Source organism: Cariama cristata, unplaced genomic scaffold (genome assembly GCF_000690535.1).
Source record: "Cariama cristata isolate BGI_N322 unplaced genomic scaffold, ASM69053v1 scaffold17480, whole genome shotgun sequence".
Taxonomy (NCBI): domain Eukaryota; kingdom Metazoa; phylum Chordata; class Aves; order Cariamiformes; family Cariamidae; genus Cariama; species Cariama cristata.
In genome coordinates, this window is record NW_009594419.1 from 35,850 (window position 1) to 57,134 (window position 21,285).

The 21,285-nt window shown below is 39.6% G+C and overlaps 2 protein-coding genes across 2 annotated transcripts in view; one reads left to right on the top strand and one right to left on the bottom strand.

The window, feature by feature from the left end:
• Positions 1-12,943, top strand: part of AFF4 (AF4/FMR2 family, member 4) — a 30,277-nt gene extending 17,334 nt beyond the window's left edge. The window contains exons 11-20 of the mRNA XM_009698034.1: positions 1,651-1,739; positions 3,331-3,568; positions 5,715-5,812; positions 7,603-7,666; positions 7,817-7,953; positions 8,366-8,437; positions 9,162-9,255; positions 10,461-10,504; positions 11,361-11,581; positions 12,227-12,943. Coding sequence (XP_009696336.1) covers positions 1,651-1,739; positions 3,331-3,568; positions 5,715-5,812; positions 7,603-7,666; positions 7,817-7,953; positions 8,366-8,437; positions 9,162-9,255; positions 10,461-10,504; positions 11,361-11,581; positions 12,227-12,345 — 1,176 coding nt within the window. The 3' untranslated portion in view covers positions 12,346-12,943. The remainder of the gene's footprint in view (positions 1-1,650; positions 1,740-3,330; positions 3,569-5,714; positions 5,813-7,602; positions 7,667-7,816; positions 7,954-8,365; positions 8,438-9,161; positions 9,256-10,460; positions 10,505-11,360; positions 11,582-12,226) is intronic.
• Positions 12,944-18,467: 5,524 nt separating this feature from the next.
• Positions 18,468-20,075, bottom strand: LEAP2 (liver expressed antimicrobial peptide 2). Its single transcript, XM_009698044.1, has 3 exons — positions 20,019-20,075; positions 19,481-19,620; positions 18,468-18,504 (listed from the first exon to the last, which is right to left on the bottom strand). The coding sequence occupies exons 1-3, from the start codon at positions 20,073-20,075 to the stop codon at positions 18,468-18,470; spliced, it is 234 nt and encodes a 77-aa protein (XP_009696346.1).
• Positions 20,076-21,285: the final 1,210 nt, after the last annotated feature.

The window sequence follows — 21,285 nt, forward strand, 5'->3', positions numbered from 1 at the left end:
GGCAGTAAGATGGACAGGAATCAGTGGGGGAGCTGAATAGAAGTAATACCCTTGGAGGGGGGAATGGTAAGAAGTAGTTGATGGTGTAATTTTAAACTGCCTTTAGAAACCTCAGAACATAGTCTGTATAAAGAGCAAACCTGTGACTGTCAGATGGGCTCAGTGATCCAATGAGTTTTCATAAACGTCTGGGTTCCATGAAGTTGGGACTGTGAAGCCCTCTTTCAGGGATTCAAAAAGTGCTGTGCTACTCTGGATTTTGTCCTGAAAATTTCAGTTTGGCAGTGGTTGTAAGACTTTTTTGACATGTGGAATCAAAGGATTGTATGATATCATTCAGAGAGTCATCTGACTCTCCAGAGGAGATAGACAATTTCAGTTAAACCAGTTTTCACTAAGTAAACTTGATCACTTACTGAAATGAGTGTCGTCTAGGAGACTTGACATATAACTGCAAACAGAGATTTCTCCTGTACTGTCCCAACTAGGGTTCCTGTTTTCTCTGGGTAAGGAAATGAAGTGAGAAAGTATGAGCTTTTTTTGTAAAATGGGAATAACTCTGACCAGTACAGTGATTAATTACTTTTTGCAAGTGTTAGTGTATAATTCCTAATGTTCGTGGGAATGCATTCACATGTTCCAATGGCTCTGGATACACTGAGACCTATTTCTTTGACCAGTTAGGTCTTTCAGTACACGTTTGGAGTTACAGCATTAAAGATCTATGCTCTTACATCTAAATTAGAAAGCTTTAGCAAGACCAATTAAACTTAGGCGTTATCCCAGCAAATAGTCTGGCTGTTAATTGTTTTGAATCCTCAGATGACTCTGCTTGCTGGTGCATACCAGAGAAGATGCAAGCCTGTTTGAGGCAACTAACCGAAACCCCACCCTTCCCCCTGCCAGTTTTTAGGTTTGAGAGTGCTCTGTGTGCAACTGTCACCACTTGATTTCTACGTGTTACTTGCTCGTGTTTCCTCGATCATGAGGGTCAGGGTTGCAGCATTGGTGTAACAAAAATGAAACCTTTTGGTTTTGAATCTAGGTTATGTTGCCAGGTGACTTACTCTGTGAGTCCCTACTTTCCATTTTATTCACTGTATTGATACTTCCAGTGCTTGCTGAAGGTAAATTTCTAAGTTGTCTTCAAGACCCTTTGACTTTAGGATTAAATCTATACAAAAATTTAGTCTTCGACATCTCTAAACTTACTTTAGTAGACTGCAAGACTTTTACCTTTTTTTCTGGCATTCATAAGACACCTCTGTTAGGCTCCACAACATAAAATCTGTCTCCTGATCTCTTGTTGAAGCCTTTGGCAGATTTTTCTGGTATTTCATGGTGATAATATATTTGTTCTAAAAGGAACAACATAGCTGTTACTCTTTTATGCGTATGTAATTTAGATTAGTAATTATGTAATTTAGAAACCAGACTTTGTTTTTCATTATTTTCCAGTATCGCAATCTGGTCAAATATTTGATATGGACTAGATGCTGTAGGGCATGTTTTTGTGGTCTGCACATATCTTATTCTGTACACTGCAAAACACCTGCTAAATTAAATCTCTTAATGTGAAACATTGATGGTCTTGGTGAAGCTGTAAATGTGGATGTTTGCCTGGATTTATTTCTTGTTTGCTTTACTCAGAATGAGGATGAAAACAGAGCCAGTGAAAGCAAGAAAACAAAACTGGAAGAAAAAGCTCCATCAGGACACAAGACTTCTAGCAGTAGGGAGTGAGTATCTTGGCTATGTTTTCAACATTGGAGGCTCAGGGTGATCAAGGAGAAGATGGGTGCTCATTTTCCCCGCCCCCTCACCAACATGTGTCCTCATTATTAATCGATGGTAAAATTTCATTGTTTGTTACCGTTCAGACAGATTTACTTCAGAGTTTCTGCTACTAGTTAGTGGAAATTTATTTCCGTAACCAAAAACACTGGCCAAGGACCATTGTTTTACTTAGCAGAAGTAAGGTAACCCCTCATGTGAAGGGCTGATGTATTATGGAATATATGCTTCCTGGGTTTTCCTCTAATATACAGTGGGGTTTGGTTTTGTTTTAGAAATTAGCGGTGCGTCTAGCTTTTTGACCTTGCAAAATCTGTGCTTTTAAATTAGCCCAATCTGTTAATTCCCTATTTAGCAAGTTTGTAAACTGCGAATAAATTATTTAACTGGCATTGCCTGGGAAGCTGATGGCATTGAGATTTAGATCCATGGATTTAGCCTCACATTTGCTTCATAGATTAGCTGAAGAAAAGTGTGAGTGATGCAAAAACAAAGTAATAGAGAATTAGCAAATCAGTAACATTGTTTAATACTCTTTTACCTGTATGTTATTTCTGTAATTTTCCATGTTTTTTTGTAATAGCTATTATGCTTTCGTTTGGTTTATTTGTTGGTCAGTGTTAATCCACAGGAAAGAGTAAGGGTTTTTTCCACTACCTTTTAAAACTCTGCTATTTCAGATTAAGCATCTGAAAACTGGTATTATTATGTCATGGAAAATATCTCTGTATAGTGACTAATTGCCAAATTACAAATATGTGAGAAGCTGCAGCACATCAGATGCTAGAAACCTTGTTTGCCCATTCTGAATTAAACAGTGTCTTCCTGTTTGTTAGGAAACAGATGTAGAATGAATGGATGCATTTCTAGCTTGATTATGCTTTTTTTAAACCTAGTATTCCTGATATTTGCTTGATTGCCAGTACAGTTATCTGAAGGACATTTAATTAAATGAAACTATATGATTTTATAAATATAATGTGTAGAAATAATTATTATGGGAAGCCAGGAATAGCCAACAGTAGCCCTCAGCAGCCAAGGTAAGAGTGTACTGAAAGGCTACGCTGAGAAAGCTTTCCAGTTTCCTGGGTTCCAGAGAACCTTTATCTGGACCATCTTTTTTGTGAGCTGTTAGGCTGAGTAGTCTGCAGCAGACAGGCTGGCGCTAACATTGGCATTGATTTCTTACATTGTAAGTGTTTGGGGTGTGTTTTTTTTTTAAGAACTGTTGTAGGGATGTGGTTTTATGGTTAGAACTTGTCTACTGTGTTTTCAGGTCAGAACAAATAAAATGGTGAAAACGAGTTCAATCCGGCTTCATGGAAACCTACTTACCAAGATGATTATTCCCTTTCTTTTCCTCCGTATCTGGTTTGCTAGGTCTAACAATAAAAATCTTGTTTGTTTTTAAAAATAAAAAAAAAGGTTTTTTTACGTTAAAAAAAAAAAGCTTTGTGGTGTTGGGTTTTTTGTTTGGTTGTTTTTGGTTTTTTTAGAGAAAGAAACCCAAAAGCTGGATTTGTTCATTTTGTCCAGGTCTTCAAAGCCAAGTGCTGTTAAAGAGAAGGATTTACTGCCGTCTCCTGCTGCCCCAGTCCTGCAGAAAGATTCCAAGCAAGAACATGGGTCCCGGAAGAGGACGGTCAGTCAGTCGTCATCCTTAAAGTCCAGCAGCAACCTTAGCAAGGAGAGTAGCAGTGGCAGCAAAAGCAGCTCATCTTCTAAACAAAAGAAGACAGAGGGGAAGGGTTCTAGCAGTGCTAAAGAAACCAAGGTAAAGGGCTTATTCTGTACATGCCTTAAGCCTGTTTCTTTGCTTTTCAGTTTGAAATGCTCAGTGTGATCTAAACAATAATTTGCTGTTCAAGTTTAAAATGTAATTAGTTTTAGATACGCATTGTTTCGTGTCATAGTGCTTAAGTACCTTGGAAGTCTATAAATTAGAAAACTTGGGAGAGATTGTGGAATACTAATGCTTATTCCTACCAAATTCTGTGTTTAATTAGTGAAATGTGTTTAGCCATCTTCTGATTACCAACCCTGATTATTTATTGTTTAATTTGTTAATAAGAAATATCACTAGAAAGCTGTTGACACAATGGTAAATGGAACAATGAGGTTACTCTGGTCTCATGGGAGCAGATACAGATCTTGTCCTGATTTTTAAGGAGAGCAGGAGCTCAGTCCACACATAGTGCTAGGATGCAAAGCTATAGCTCTCATTTTATGACATTGTAGGACCACAGACAGATTATTTTAACTCCAGCTCAGGAATGTACAGTGCTCTCCGTGGTTGGAGTGGAGAAAATGTGGTTATAAAGATGGCGTAGAAGATAGTTTTTAAGAGATTTACGTTAGGAAGATACTTGGATGTGATGGAATTTTAAAATATTATAGGAAAATTACACTCTTAGGTCACTAAATTTTAATGTGCCTTTTCATTACTATATAAATGTGTATTACTGGACAGAAATCAGCCTGTGAGGATGTCTGAGAGTGTACTGTTGTACCTGTGATGAGCAGTGTCTGTTGTATAGCCAGTTGTTGAGCATAGTGTGTTTAACTGGGAGGGATTTCACCTTTGTCTTGGCGATTCCAATGTGTGATGCTGGTGCGGCTCTCTCCGAGCACTCGGCAGCAAAGCCCCAAAGCCTCCGACGGGCTCTGGAAACTCTAGCAGTTTAAGCAACTGCTAAACCTCAGTAGTTTTATTTGCAGTCTCTGTGAAAAGCTTAGAAGCAAAGTCTAAAAATGTTCGGAAACAGTAGTTGATTTGGGGAGGAATAAAGCGCAAATAGACATTAGCAATGGCAGAAAGTAACTTAGTCATCAGGGTGGGGTTCATGAGTATCTGCACTGGGAGACAGGCTGTATTACTTCAGATGCCAGTACCGTGAGATTTTAGAAGCCTTGCAGGGTTGCGTATGTTGGTGGCTAGGTAAGACACTTCCAGGAACTGTAGATAGTGAATTTACCTTACAGGCTGAGGCTTTGCCCTTGCTTTGTTTGTCAGCGTAGAAATGTCCCTAAGCTAGTTGTTAATTTGTGAGATGTTTATCGTTTTATACTTCAGATATGCTTAGTCACGCCATTCTTAACGTAGCATATATTCTTCCTGCATTGCACCGCATGTTCTGTTATTGCTTCTGTGTTACAGTGGTAGCTAGTATATTGCTGTGCAACTCTGGTGCCTTGCAACTCCACGATCCTTCTGGTTAGCAATAATCTGATAGATGTAGGTTGTGAAATACACTTATATAGGTGGCCTTTGGTCATGATAAATCAAGAGAGTGGAAAACACCTATGAAGCTGGGGCGTTGTTTTATACTGTTTAGCTACTAAAAATGGGTTCACTTACAATTCACAAAATGTTTCTAGTGTCCAGTCTTTAGCTTGAAGTGTCGTGTTGGGCCATCTCTAATTTAGGGGAGCAAGGACAGTGTGTTGTGAAGACAGCTAGCTTTTCTCGCTGAAGATGATGCTTATCCTTCCAAAATATTTTTTTTCAAAGCAAAGACATTCAGCAGAGTGTATTGTTGATAGAAATGAGAAATCATAAAAATACTCATCATCTCGTTGTTAGAGTGGAAAAACAGTGACATGGGAGATTCAGGGAGGGATTTCCTGGACCCAGGTGTGTCTAGAAAGCCTTGGCTGCAAACTTTCCTCTAATGGAGATGGCCTGGTGCATTAGAGTGAGGAGCTTGATCATAGCCTCTGTGCCAGCATTAGGTGAAAGCCCCATGGAAGCTGTGTTACTGCTGTCTATAGTGAATGGCAGCTAAAGCAGCTGCAAAACTGACCTAATGGCATGTAGTGCCTGAAGTAATGGGAGGAAATTTACACAACAAATGCTTTTCTTGAAGGCAGAGATTTATCTGTTCTTTAAATTTATTATTTGGCAACAATTTTCCTTTCAGGAAAAGATTCTGAACAATTCATCAAACTGCCCTCCTGCGTCTGCTCAGTCTACGGAAGGTTCAAAGTCAAGAAGAGCAAAACTTGTTTTTGATGATAGGTAAGCACAGCACAAGGTGCCTTTCCTTTTGGGGGACTGTGAATCTCAGAGCATAGCCGGCTCCCTGCGGAAAAGAGTTGTTGTTTTGCTTCACAAAAGATGTTAAGCACAAATTCATGCTCTGGAGAGCTGCACGTTGTTCCTGCAGCGATGGGTTTGTCTGACTGCTCCCTGTGCCATTTCCTTGGCAGACAGCGCAGTCCTTAAGGAGGAACTCTAGCCTGCCCTGTACATTCCTACTAAGCATAAAAGGACCACGCAGGAGACTTAAATAGCTCAGGGTTGTGCTGTTTTTAAATGCTGATGTGTCCTTTTCACCGTACCAGGACACTGCTGTCACCTATCTGCCTGTTCTTTTCTCAACAGAGCCGGAGTCCTCTAGAGTCAGGAGTTCTGGTCATTGACAGTAGAGAAGAGCCTTCGTTTTTAGAAATTCCAGATCCACAAGAGCAGGATTGGGCTTTAATCTTGTGGGGTCAAAGAAAATATCTTGAAAAGAAAGTAAACCAAATATTTTACTGTCTTGTGCAGACTTTAGATTTCACTTGTACCAGTTCGAATCTCAGCACAATGCTTGCTCTTAAAGCATTTCTCTTCGTTGTTCTTGAAATTCACTTTACAAATAAAATTATGTTTATACCAAATGTAAAAGTAACTTCCTGGTTAAGAACTCTTTGGAAGTGGGCAAACTAGCTGATTCGTGTTTTCTCCTGATCGTTATTCCTTAAAGAAGGAAAAAAAAAAAAAAAAGAAAAAAGTTAAGTGAATTTGATTAGAGTACACTGTCAATCATTTAGGACGAAATAGTTTATGGAGATTTTGTAATTATTCCAAGACAAAACAGGGCCAAAAGACTGAGATAAGATCAAACTTTTTTTAAAAAAAAAAATCTGAACGTGTATTGAGGTATAGGAAGACATAATGAGAGCACCCTCCAAGGAACAGTAATTGTGCTTTGGAGTGGCGATATGTTAATAACCTTGTGGTTACGACTGAGGCATTTTAGGATTTCTTGGGACTAGAACCGATTGAACTGATTTTGTAGGTATATAATCTTTTTAATATTAACTGTTGCTTTGTAATGACATCAGTTCCCTGTAACTGGACTATTAAAAATGTTCATTTCAAATAACTTTAATTCTTAGACAAGGTAGGATGGATGGGAGAATTTATTTCAAAGTTTAATCAACTCATAGGTAATATGTTAATATATTGAAATGTGTAATTAGACTTTGATGATTACCATCTGCTCATCTAGGTGTGAAAGTAATTTAGCATTGATTGTCTTGGGTGGCTAAGCAAAAGCAATTAACGCCTGAATGAATCTTGATTTATTTTGTATTATTATTACAATTTTTAAATATTTCACACCCTCAGTAATGCCAGTCCTGGAGGTGCTGGATTAATTTGTCCTCAAATTTTGTGGGTTGTTTTTTTTCTTTCCCCTGCCCCTGTTGTTGGTCAAGTGTTTGGTTTGCTTGACTGTCAACTGCAGTAAATTTAACCGAATCACATGTACTTACCAATTTGTTTGAAATACTGTTTTGAATTACCTGAAACTAGAGAACTAACTTTAAACTGTTTTTAACAATTCTGTCATACTGTAACGAATCATACTAGTTAACTATTTTAACAACTTAAATTTTTTAACAGTTTTATCATAGTGTAACTCCTGTAACTTGAGTTAGACAGAAAAAATATGAAATTTGACAACATCAAGAAACTTCAGTCATAAAAGGAAATGCAGTATGCGTGGGGCTGAGTCCATAAATTTGTGTCCCCTCTTGCAGGACTCACTCAGCTGATCATTATTTACAAGAAGCAAAGAAGTTAAAACATAATGCAGACGCATTGGTAAGTAAATCTCCAATACTTATCCAATGTTCGCACGTTGTACTGGGGGGGGTTTAACTGCCTTTGCCATTTTGCTGCCCTTCTCTACTGGAGCGTTCTTGTACTTCCTGTCTGGTTTTTGTCCTTAGAAGTTTTTTCCAATCTCCTCAGTCTGACAGGTTTGAGAAGGCTGTGTACTACCTAGATGCTGTAGTGTCGTTCATTGAGTGTGGGAATGCATTGGAGAAAAATGCTCAGGAATCCAAGTCCCCGTTCCCTATGTATTCAGAAACTGTGGAATTAATCAAGTAAGTATCGTAAAGCATATGCAAAAGGCAAACATGTGGGAAAGAGGGCTGGAAATCAGAGCTTCTAGATTTGCCGAAGTTTTGCCACCAACTTTTGAGATCTCTTATCATTTTCCAGTGAAACTGGATCGCTTACCAGTTCGTTCCAGTTGCTGAGGCTTAAAATGTTTTCATGAGGTTGAGATGCTTTCTGCTAGGGCTCTTCAAGTCTCTCTACAACGCATAACACATGAGAAGTGAAATTATTCCGATTAATGCCTAGGCAGCATTTTATTTAGGGTCTGAGAGAGGTTCCTGGAATGGTGAAGATAGTTGAAACTAGAAATTCGTAAGAATGTCAGTGTTTTGTGATTGATAAATGATGCTGTAATCTTTTTTGTGGTTGTTGTTTACTTGATGTCTGTCTTTGTAGATACACTATGAAACTGAAGAATTACTTGGCACCGGATGCTACGGCTGCAGATAAAAGGCTAGCAGTGCTTTGGTATGTATATTCTGAACTTAATACAACACACTGATTAATTTCAAATGTTTTATCTACATTAAATGCTGTTTTACACTGAGTTCTCAGGTGTTTCTGAACCAAATGTATGAGTTTTCCACCTGCCTGTATGTAAGATTAATGCTGTATATCTGATTACTGCAAATTGGGACAGAGGGGTTGTTGACAACAAGGGCCAGGTCTTTGAAATACTAAGGAGTAGCAGCAGAAAGGATGAGGGTCCTTGCTATGCACTCACCCAGTGATAAGTCAAAATCTGGACTGGCTGTAAAGAATTGTCACTAGCCTCCTAGAGCAGTGAAATAGCTGCAGCAGGTGTAGAGAACCAGAACCGATTGGTGTTGGGTGGAAAAGAAAGGGGAGGCCGTGGCGGAATGCATTAGGCTCCGTATGTCCTGACACAAGTGAAAAAGAAATGAAACTCTTGTCTAGGAAGTAACTTAGTGTTGTCTCCTAAGCTCAGAACTGGAAACTGATTATATCAGCAACATCACTGGGAATTATAGTTTCATCTTAAGGCACACAGAGCTGTTTTTATTTCCTTGAGAGTTTAAAGCTGGTTTTGGATTTTGTGGTTGAGTTGCAACTTGAGAGCTGGCTTGTCAGAGTTGGCAGAGAAAACTTAAACACAGCTACTAGATTTCTGAAATTCACTGAGTTGTGATAAAGTTGACTTTAAGTGTTTTGTTGTTTTGTCTTTGGTCAGTCTTCGGTGCCAATCTCTGCTATACCTAAGGCTTTTCAAACTGAAAAAGGAAAGTGCATTGAAATATTCTAAAACTCTGACTGAACATCTGAAGGTAATTGCATATGTATTTTCTTAGAGTATTAAAACCTAATCAAATTAAAGCTCTGCATCACTTAAAATTCCTGAATCCAGTTTTCAGACTGCTACCTGTGAACTTTGAATATACCCTACTTAGAACTGGACCTTGAAAGTGTATTAAAGTTGAGTAATTTGAAGCTGGGAAGAGACAGCATGACTGCCATAACCCTACTGGTCCTAGCACGGTAGCTCTTTTAATAATGTGATCTAGCTTTTGTCATCTTTAATAAATTTAGTAGACTTTGAGGAGATTTTAAAAATCTTTTTCTTGCTGCAGATATAACAAGCTGAAACTTCACTTTTATGTTTAAGCTTAAGGGAATTCAGAATCGAGGGGTGTATTACATGGGCTGTAGCTATTCAGCCTTTGCAAAAGCTGGCACCAGAGCCGACTTCGAATTCAAAACCAAATTGGTCTTTCTGGATTTTTGTTGTTTGCAGTGGGATGTTTGATTTTTAAGTTATTTCCACACACACCCCTGCCCCCCCCCCCCCCCCCCCCCCCCCCCGCCGTGAATCTATCTGAATGCCTATGCAACTGATTTAAAAGTGCTGTCAGGGAAAGGAGATCAAGAGACACGTTCTTTGAATGAATTTATTTGAATCAAGATGTTGCAAATTAAAAAAACAGTTATGATACTTCTGTAATGTTACTCAGTCCTTAATCTAGACTGAGATTTTCAAAGGAACGCTTGGGGGTGCGTAGCTAATGTCGTTGGGTTTCTCTGAAACTTCCAGCTGTCAATACTGAGAGGAAGCAGGCTTGTCACCTACCTGACTTCTCAGATTTTTTGAGACATCTTTAATTGTTCAATACCAGTAACAACAGATTTCTTCCAATTAATGGGCCAAAAACCCTCGAATTGTTCTCATAAAAGGCAATGAGTTGTAACGGTTAGAACAGAGGACTACTCCAATCCTATATATACTTAGTGGCCGCCTTTGTGTTTCTAAAATAATCCCTTGATTTGTGTCTTACTCATCTTACTCATCAGTAAAAAAAGGATAACTTCCCAAATTTGAATTTACTGTGATAGTATTCAGAATGTTGGTTATTGCTTACAAGAAAAAATACAAAAATTAATTTGGTGAAAAATAACCAATTAAATAACCAGATGAAGTATGACTAATTAAAGTATAAATATAAATCAGGTGACAAATGTATTTTTCTCCAAACAGAATTCCTATAATAATTCTCAAGCACCGTCACCTGGTATGGGAAGGTAAGTAGTAAAAGCTGTTAATGGTATTTCTCAACTTATAGCTAGTTTTCTGCTTAAACTGTGTGCCTGGAGTGCTCAAAGAGTAGCTTTTCTCTTTAAAATGTTGGGGTGATTGTTCTAAGGGTGTAGGTGTTGATTGTTTCATAATTACTGTGATAAAAGGTGTGGAAGACTGCTGCTTGTGATAGTGCCTTGCAGAGAGTTTGTCAGGCAACTCCTGGTTGCAAAAAATACAAAAAAGGGGGGACAGTGTGTCGCGAACACACAAGTCACTTATCTCAGTGAGTTTTGTTGTTTATATAATGCTTTTTCCTTCAAAACAAGAACTTTATTAAGGCTGCAAGCCTGGATGGCTACAAGTACTTTCAGGTTGTCTGTTCCATAGGATAGCAGTTTCCTGCGGTTCTTTAAAACCTAACAATGGACGTCATAGGTTACTCTGTGAGTTTTAGGAGGACATTTCAGATTTGCATCGTGTTATCTGAAAGTGTAATGTTACAACTACATGGTAACTGTACTACCGTAATGTTTTCATTGTTATTCTTTAAGGTTCAGTTTATTTAAACAATTAATTTAAGATTTTATTGAGTTAAAAGATGATGACGTTCGGCGATTAGGTTTTGGCTGTGAAGCTAAAACAGAAGTTGAAGGATCCTCAGCAGTTATTACCAGCTCATGCATTTCATTTGTTTTAGGGCAAATCCTGACTACTTGATGTGTGCAGTGGGAGTGCTTTAGCATCTTCACACCCTCACATGTGGGAAGAGAGGTCTTAGAGGGCATCTTACAGTATGATGTGTCTAAAGTACATAAATATATGCATTTTACAATTTAACCTTTTCCTTTGGGTAAGCAGCAAGCCTGTCGGTATGCCGTCTCCAGTGTCTCCAAAGCTGTCTCCAGGGAATTCAGGAAATTACTCTTCTGGGACAGCCAACCCTTCAGGGAGTGGGTCTTCAGTGACGATCCCCCAGAGGATCCATCAGATGGCAGCCAGCTATGTCCAAGTTACGTCCAACTTTCTCTATGCCACTGAAATTTGGGACCAAGCCGAACAGCTGTCTAAAGAACAGAAAGGTAGGGGCTGGCACAGGGAGGTTATACCATCAGATGTACCAGAGTGTGCTGAAACACTCATAGGCTTTGAATTTTGGAGTTGCAGTTAATGGTGTGCAGGATGCCTAACCAGGTCCTCTGGAGAAGTAAGATGGAAAGTTATACCTTCCATTAGAGTGATACCCTGGGCTGGTTGTCTTGGTGGTGTTGGAGATGCAGTGTTTCCTACCAGCTATGTGTTTTTTTTTTAAAAAAACCCAAACAAACAAAAACAACAACAACAAAAAAAAACAAAACAAAACAAAAAAAACACCAAACTTTGTTGCATTTCCTGTAAAATCTTCAGTGTAGGAAGAGGAACTTGGTACACTTCCATTTCTGAGATTCTGAAGTGAAATACACATTTGAGGGGGAAAGCCAAGGAAGTTTTACAGTAGTTTAACCATACTCTAATTACTCTCATCAGCAGTCTTCTGCAAAAGAGTAAAGAAATTGATTAGAAAGGACCTTTTTCCTTTCTTTTTATTTTTCTGTTATTCAGCCATCTTTCATTACTTCTCTCTATCTTAATCTAAAAGATTCATGCTGAAAAGATGGGGGGTTGGCTGCAATATTTCCTGTATAAAAGTATGTGCATAGTTTTAACTTGTGTTTCTGCTGTTTCAGAGTTCTTTGCTGAACTGGATAAAGTTATGGGCCCTCTGATTTTTAATTCGAGCATCATGACAGACCTAGTGCGTTACACCCGTCAGGGATTACATTGGTTGCGCCTGGATGCCAAGTGATATTTTGAACTGAAGGAATGGAAAATTGAACACGTTTTTCTCGCTGCCTCTGATTTATCTCCACAACACTGTGTCATGTCAATAAGGAAGACTGCCATAACACATTGCTTAGTTGACACTAAGAGCAAGGAATGCTTTCACATGTCTCCCATCCTCATTTGTGTTTTGTGTTTTAACCCCAAATCATCTGGTTAATGGACTTCTTCAGTATTCCCGTCTTAAGTTATTTAAATATTTTAAAATTTGCTACATATAAAGGTGTAGTTTTGCTGATCTGTCATGGATAGATCATTGGAATTCCAGTCATAATACATAAATAGTCAGTTGAAATCCTATTTATTTTAATTTTTTAATTTTAATTTTGAAAAGCCCAGTTTTGGGCAGATTTTAGCTATTTCTCCCCTAAATTTACCCTTTTGAGTACTTAGCAGAAATTAAACATAGACACTTTATTTAAGTACTTTGTGAGCTTTGTTACTCTGTAATGTCTTGTGGTGGTAGAGCCTGTAAAAGGAACTAGGGATGATAGGTTCTAAAGTGTAGGGACACCATAATTTTCATGCCTAATGCTATGAGTCAACTAATAAATGACAACTACAGATTTATTATTGCAGAATTTGTACTAAATAGAAAAGTTCCAGATATTCTTCTACGTATTAAGATACTTCATTTAAATGAATTATAAAGAAATTTATATGGAAAAGTATTTAGCTGGATCTGACTTGGATTGTTTTCAAGGCAGTTTCAAACCACCGATTAACACTATAATGATCACAAAACATTACAGTAATTTGCATTTAATGTAATATCGAAGTAATGGTGTAGGAATGAACTTCAGTCTGATCGGTGCGATGCATACAGGAAAGGTTTCTGAAAAGGACAATCTTGTGCTTTTTTGCATCTCTTCACTTCAAATACGTTTTGTTTCTGTGCTTGTTGTTTTTTGACACTTAGAAAATTGGTAAACTTTAACCAGCAATGGTTAAGTTCGTACCAGAACTGTCATTTGCATCTTTTCCATTGACTGAGAAACCAGGAATCTTAAGTAGAAATTGAGGTCCATTTTCTCCTTTTAGGGTCTGATAGGTAACGGACACTACAGGATGACAGTGCAACAGCCATCGTGGGGTGGGAGCACACCTGCTTTTACAGGGAAATTGACTGTTTTGATGCAGAATGGATTTAAAAATTGCATTTACCCCGTGTTAATGAAGGTCCCATTAATCTTTAATGGAGCATAATACTCACTTGCAAGGGAGCGACTTGGTGCAACAGAAATGGTTCATGGAGTTGCGATTGACTGCTCTCAAAAAGTGTAAACCAAAGTACCTTTCCACGTAAGGTGCTTGTCTGAGTAAAAGGTTTAAAATGCTACTGCTTTCAGTATTGCTTAGTGCCCCTAACATGTCTGGTGTGCCTTATGCCTTACTTTTAGATGAAGATTTTATGAACTGTTTACAAGATGTTTTACAGCAGGACCAGGTATACTGTATGCAGTGGTCTTCTGCAGTACTTTGGTAAAATTCCATTTCCTTTTTAAAAGTACTAGTGTCTGTCACACAACCTGACATCTCATAGCGGTGGTCTCCTTTCGAAGAGTCAAACTCTGAATCCTTTGGAGTGAGATTGTGGAATGCTGCTTTGTTTTCTCTCCCGTTTAACCCTTTTTTCTGTACCAGATATGAACGTGCATGTTCAGGAAAATGATTGCACTAAATTTTTTGTGTAGTTGTAGTTAAGTGCCAAAATCATGGCAACTTCAAGAGAAGGAATAGAATTCTACACCACTTAGTACTGCAGTATGTCCTATGGGCTTTAAGAGTTTAGAAGTTTTGCAAATTAGTAACCTACTAAAAGGTAGCTGCATATTCGTAGAGCTTCCTTTGCGTTCCAGCGTGTTTTGTACTTCCAGAAAAGCTTTGCTACGTATGAATTGATACATGGTTAACAGACCTGTGACTTTTTCCATGATAGCTGAATTTACTCTTCAGGTCTGTTGGAGCATCCTTTTTATTGAATCACTGTGCAAGGTCACGTTTCTGTTAGTGTTTGCTGTTCGAGACAGAACTCTGTACCCTCAGACTCCGCATCTTGGTTAACGGGACACTGTCAACTATTTTTCCTTTAATACTCTAAAGTGCCTAGCACACTTTTGACGCTATATAAAAAAATACCTTCGTAGAAGTTGCATTCATAGTTTATTTTTTGTGTAGTGCTGCACTAGCCAGCATGGCTGTTTTTTGGCTTGCTCCTTTGTGCACAGTTACCATTGCTAGTCTCATCTCTGGGAATTATTTTTTTTTCCTTAACTAGAGTCCCACAAATACCTTTTGGTGTCACGCGAAATTGGTCTCTTAAAAATGTGTCGCTTATCCCTAGATCAGTGGATCTTAAAAAATTGTCTTCAAACGACCAGAAGTGATTTTACGTCGTGTCAAAATGTGGACCTGAACTGGTTGAAAGTGTCCCACCTAAACAGTGTACTCTGTAGTAGAACATCCTCTAGAGTGCTGTCCCAGGTCTGCTGTCTGTATGGGAGATATGCAGTGGGCTTGGTAATTGAAAAGAAATGCCTTACACATCCCTGGCTATTTCAAACAGATAAATGTAAACTTCGCAGTTCCAAAACCGTGTCTTAATTTGGGATTTACCGTTGTTTCCGAGAGAAGAGTTATGTACTTTGTCAGATTTCATAGCTAGAGAAAACGCAAGTGCGTAGCAGGCTTCCACCGCCCTGCCGAAGTGCAGGGGAAGGGTGGAAGCCCGTCCTTCCGTACCCCGCACCACAGCAGGGGAACTGCACGTCACTTCAGTACTCAGGCACGTCGCACTCGTGACTAGCGAGGAGGGAATCCCTAACTCCTGGCTTCCTAAATGATTCCCTAGACGATTGTATATTAAATACATATCAACGCCGTAATTTTGATTCCCTCACTGAATGCGGTCCCAGTTGGTGAATCTTAAAAATGGCTTAATCAGACTAGGCTTGCTCAGCTATCGATACTATTTGAATTTGCTGTCAAACTTGCAGGTTCCTAGGTGGTAAGGTGTAACAATAAACAAATCTTCAGGACACCAGAGTAAAACAGCCCAAGACTTTTATTTTGATTTGAAACTATTAGCCATAAAGCAGAGCATATGGATGGCTCTTCTCGGCTTTTGATGGCAGTATGCAATTTGTATTCTATGTGTCTTTTAATATATATGTGTATATATATATGAGCTCGGTCTGTCCAAAGTATATGTTATACTTGTTTTTAGATTATGGTGCAACTGACTATATTGATATATTATTTATTGAGTGCTGAATCACCATCTTATTGGTGATAAATATTGCATATTATACAGGAGTGCAATGTATATTCCTTTAGATTGCTGAGGCTTGATTGCTGTGATAACAAAAAAAAAATGCCCTGAGATGTATTTATGAATGGCCCCAACATACAGAGAGTCAGTACTTTATGGAAATAATGTAGCGCTTGCCTGGGGCAAGTAAAATAAAGCCGTAGGCAGATAATTATGTAGTTTGCCAAAATGGCAAACTACTGGAAAGAGAGACTACCTTTGCTGTATTTATCTTTCATTTACCTAACGGATATTTGCTGTCACTGCAGTGTTTATATTAAGGAAGATACAAAAGAGCCTGAGCAAGTCAAGTTTGAATTACCCATTGGGGAGTAAGCAACTTCCAAATTCTTAGATTTCTGACAAATACTTTGGTCAGGGTTTAAATTACCCCGTCTGATGAATCAGTGTTACGGAAAACCCTGTGTTTCCAAGCAACAAAGTTAATGCTAGACATCTTTCAGCGTAAGGAGTAGCCAAAGCTTTCGCTAGCCAACTCAGACAAATCCAGACCTATTCCAGGAGGCAAACTTCCTAAGTGGGAAAGTTAGGTAAACTCAATCAGTCGGGGAATCGTGATGTATGTCCAGCTCCTTTACTTCTGGAGGGATTGGTGTCTGCTGCCGTGATGCCGTTTGAGAAGAGCAGTGTTGGGGAGGGACGGGGCAGCTGTGCCGTCTCTGGCGATGAATTCTCCCCTGGGTGGGAGCGGGGCAGAGCAGCAGCCGTGGTCTGCGCAAGCTCAGCCTTGCAGGCAGCGCCGGCTCCCTCCTCTCTGCCCGTGCTCGGCTGGGTTTCGATCCAATCCGCTGTACTGAGCGATTAGAGATGCGGTGGTACAGCATGGAGTTTACGAAGGCGATCTTCCTGTAAATGCTTCCTCTCTTTTAATTTCATCTGGAAACTTAATGGAAGTGTATCCATTCCTGGTGTAACTCTCCGCGCCTGCTGACGGAGCCGATACAGGCAAATCGGAATGCAGCGTTCCCTGTCCTCGGTTTTTATACGCAGCCCTGTTCGTTGGTGTCGCTGGGTGCACAGTACTTCTGCAGCGTTTGGTTTTGGCTGCACTGGCATTACACATCTGAAAACTCAACTCTAAGGACCAGGCATGACTTTTGCAAGCACAGTTCCTGACATTTGTATCTGGTCCCCCTTTTAAATTGTTTTAAGAAATTTTGTATATGGAGGATAAAGTGCTTATATATTTATTAAAAATCCTTTATCTTATTTGAAATTATTATTTGGTGAAGAAGGGTTTTTCTTTTGGGGGAGGGCTGGGGGGGGGGAGGTAACTTTTAACCTGTCACTTATAAATGAAGCCCTTATTAATGCTACAGAAAGGTACTGTTAGTAACTAATGGGATGTCTCTGTTTTATGCTTTGTACATGACAAGTCCATGTGTTACATTTTGTTTTCTATCAAAATATTTAGGCATCTGTCTTCAACCAAAACCTAAAAAAAAACAAACTGTGATTTTATTTGTTGCAATACATTTGAAATTTCAAAGGGTACTTTGGGGCTCAAAATTAGGATTTCTAAGTCAGTATGTGCATTTCACGTAATAAAGCTGTTAATGGTGAGCAAAGTATTATATACTAACTAGATTTTTTCCACATCTGTATAGTATATTCTATGTATTTTGTGGTATTGAGATTATAGAAAGTTTAGTGTCTGAAACATGCGTTTAATGTGTATTTTTAAACAAATTTACGGCAATTAAAATATTTGGAGAAAAGGGTATCACATTTCAATTTGTAAAGATCTTTTTAACTACTGTGTCATTAAAATGCTTTGTACAATGCAAAACTGTAACTGGAGAAACTAAGTTTAATAAATATCAAATAGATTTTCTGTATTAAACTTCAAAAGCACTGTGCTCGTATCTGTTGCGTGGGCGTTCTCCTCCTTGGTATGGCATTTTTAAGCAGTTTTCTTTTTTGATCCTAGCGCTCTCTGTGTAACAAAAGGAAAATAGCATTCAGTAGTTGTGTCCTAGACCTGTTGACACTTGTCTAATCAAAAGCAGCTTTGTTTCTTTCAGCCCTCCGAGTTAACATGCAACGGATCAAAATGGGATTGTGATCAATTTATTTTAAAATAGGAGAGACTTCAGTGGCAAAAGTCAGGCTCGGACGTTTCTTTAAGTAACTTGATTAGAAGTAATTAAAAGTAAATACTTTTCCTTCCAGTTCTCACCAGATGTAATTGGGATATTGAAAACGCTGTCGGTATTACCAGCGTGTGCGCTCCCTCTCTCCGACAGGCCTCTGTCGGGGTACTGATACGAGCTCGGCTGTCGAGACCGGACTGAGATGGAACGCTGATCTACTTTGTGCACTTGCCAGGGTGAAGGATAAATGTCCAAAGTCCAGTTTGAATTAAGCACTCCTACTTGAAACGCCAGCTGGGCGCTCACCATACGCTTGGCTCACGGGGTACAAGGAAAACCAAGGTGGTTTGCTGAATATAAATTTTTAATTCACACCTTAAAAAAATGAACCATTACAAAAAACCGAAATGAACACGAGATGCAGAGTCCTTTTATTGAGCTTGGCCAGACAGTCATCCTGAAGCGTGTGCTGCAGAGGTATGGCCTTGGTTAGCAAATGCTCTCAAGCTCTTTGAAGTCCTTTTATCAGGTCAAATGACAGAAATGTGAAATATACTTATTGCTTGATTCACTGTCCTAGCTTCTGAATGGGCAATAAATATTTCACGAGTGAGTGGAGCCTTGTTAGCAGTAACAGTGATGGGTGTTCTTCATCGGGACGGGTCACTCTGAGGCCGTTCTAAGGAAGCAGCGGTTCTTCCTGGAAAACAGAACATCATCAGGCAGACGGCTCCGACGGCCAGCGAGCAGGGCCCAGACACGCGTCCTCCGATACAGCCGTAGCAGTGCTCGTATGCAGCTCCAGTAGCTGTGCACATTGTATTCACCTCCTTAACTCTATTCCACTCGTCTTGATTCATTTTATGTTCTTTGCTTTACATAGTAACTCCAAAATGCATGTTACCCAGGGCTACGTGGTCAGGCTGCGGTGTAGAAATGACACACAACGGAAATTCCTTTCTGTCTGTATCTTCCTGTAGCTGCTGATACAGTTCTCCTATGTTAATCAGCAGAGCCAAATGATGTGTTTCAAATACATTCAAAACAGCAGCCCGACTACCATGTCCTGTTGTATTTAAGTATGGTAGAAAATGGATGTATTCTACCCTGTCTCTATTTGCTTTCTGGTATGGGCACAGCGCGTGCCACGCAAAATCACCTTTCAGTCACTATTTGAACGAATCAGTTTAACTACATGTACTTGGACAATTTGCTCATGTCTGGTGTTCACGAGAACTAAATGGCTTTTGATATTTGAGTTGTCTTTTAAACTATTAGCTTAAGTAATCACCTTAAAGTGATTAATTTAGGGTAAGATACTGCTTTAATTAACATATGCTTTAAAGTGAACAGTATTGGCTTTAAGAAGGATTATTTAAGGTCTCTAAGCGATTACCTAAAAGCTGTCTAGAATCCTGTGTTCTTTTTTGAAAAGAGAGGTTATTTGGGGTTGCAACGAAAGGAGTAAGGCTTGTAATCACGGGCACTTGGACTGTGTTCTGTTTGCATTGCTTACAAAAGAAGTCTAAATCGATTGCCCCATCCCTATTCCTGGTATTTTTTTTTATGCACAGAATTAACTCCGTATCTCGTTTGGGTGAGAATAAGTGGGAACTTCCTCTATATGACAGAACGTTAAGTGTCGCCGAGCCTGAACGTTGGTCGGGATTAGTTACCTGCACAGCATTGTAATGCATTCGCTGTTGTCCCTGCACGAGGCTCCAATGGGTCTTAGGGAGACTCCTCTCCAGAAGGGGGTCATCCGCCGCTGTCGCGGTAGCCGAGGCTGTCGGTGGTGCAAGGAAGCGCAGTGCGTCTGAAAGGGTTTTAGTGCGACTGTCAGAACATGCAGCAGCTGTAAGCAGTTGGTCATTCTGATGCTGAGGTCAATAGTCTTAAGTGAAGAACTTGAAAGCTTTCCCGTTTTCCAGTCGTAGCATGCTCTGTTAAAGTATAATTGTGCGTATCCTAACCCCAAAGAGGTAAGAAGCATAAAAATTAACTATGCTTTTTCATCTTCTTGGGAGGGAAGGCAGAATTACTTGCTAGGTTATGTCTCAGAGTAACCCAGTATTCACTAGGCAGTTACTCTACTTCTTTAGGATGTTGAATCCTCTAACTCCTGCCAGTTATTATTCTTCGTGCAAATTGTGACAGTTCTTATTAACTACCTGACCATTGGAATTAGCACTTTAAATAACGATCTCTGTTTACCTGGCTGAGCAGCAGTGAGCACAGCAAAAGGATGGCTGTCATTTTCCAACAGTGCATCTTCACGGTACGAGCTGTCACTTCGACCATGGGACCAGCCCTGGGCAGAGGAGGTAGGAAGAGCCCCAAATAGAACTTCCCAAGCTTCAGCCAGATTTTTATAGACTTCATTCTCTTATCGTTGCATCAGCTGTCATTACAGGAACAAAGTTCATTTTGGAGCGAGGGAATTACTAAATTAGCATCTGCTGAAGCGATCTGGTTCAAGGCCTGTCTAGCAAGCTAATGATTTACTCTTTTTCCACTTGTACTTTGTCTGCCCAGCTTCCCGTTGTGCCAACTGTTCCTTTTTTTAAAACCTACCTAACGTGTTACCAGAACTCGATGGTGTATTTGCAAGGAAAAGGGTGGTTGGCCCAAAGTATTATGGTAAAGATCAAAAGCCATAACCTTACTTAGCTTCTGTGACGTTCCTGCAAGGGTTTTCAGCAGCTGAGTTGCTCCACGTGGCAGGACTGTGGTTTCTTTAGATGAGCCGTCTCTGCTGTAGTCTGCCTCTGGACTGGGGATTGGCCTTCTCAAAGGTGCCAACAACTCCATTGATGTGGACGGGCAGTCTGTAGTTAAGAGGAATCTTAATTTTTTTCCATTGTGAAATGAGATTGCAACTGCCCAGAGAAAAGAATGTTTAAGAGCTTTCTGTTACCTCTCATCTTCTCTATAATCCTCTCCGCTTACCAACATTGGGACACGTGGGAAAAGCGTATGTCTAAGACTCCCAGTCTGCAAACGGACCTTCCTGGTAGGCACTCCTCCTCCTCGGGATGCACAGATCCCGAGGTGCATCTGGCTCCCACACCTGTCCCGTGTATGCTGACTCTGTCAGGTACAACATTTTGGACACTGCAGAGTAACATAAAGAGAATACCACCTTACTTGTGTCAAGTATGCGTAGGTTTTGGAGCACACTATGTTTTAAGTTACTTCAAGTGGGAAGATACTGTATAAACAGCGAACTGTGCTTTAGCTAAGTTGTAAATACCAATCGGGATGTAACAGGCTACGATTTTCTGTGATTGCTTAATATGGAGGCATACGTGCCAGCGTGGAAGGCAAGTTACTTAGGTTAAGGTAACGGCCATGTTGTCAGGTTCCTGCCTACAGACGATTACCCCTTACCCCAAACTTCACTGGGATTAAATAAAAACCCTTCCCAGCAAATTGTCTACAACCACTATTGGAAAATTTGTTCCTTTCCTAGGGTTCTTGT

Coding starts and splice junctions, on each gene's coding strand:
- LEAP2 (XM_009698044.1), bottom strand. CDS start 20,075: ATGCACTGTTGGAAAATGACAGCCATCCTTTTGCTGTGCTCACTGCTG. Junction 19,621..20,018: donor GCTCACTGCTGCTCAGCCAG/GTAAACAGAGAT, acceptor AAACCCTTTCAG/ACGCACTGCGCTTCCTTGCA. Junction 18,505..19,480: donor TGCATTACAATGCTGTGCAG/GTAACTAATCCC, acceptor TCTGTTTTCCAG/GAAGAACCGCTGCTTCCTTA.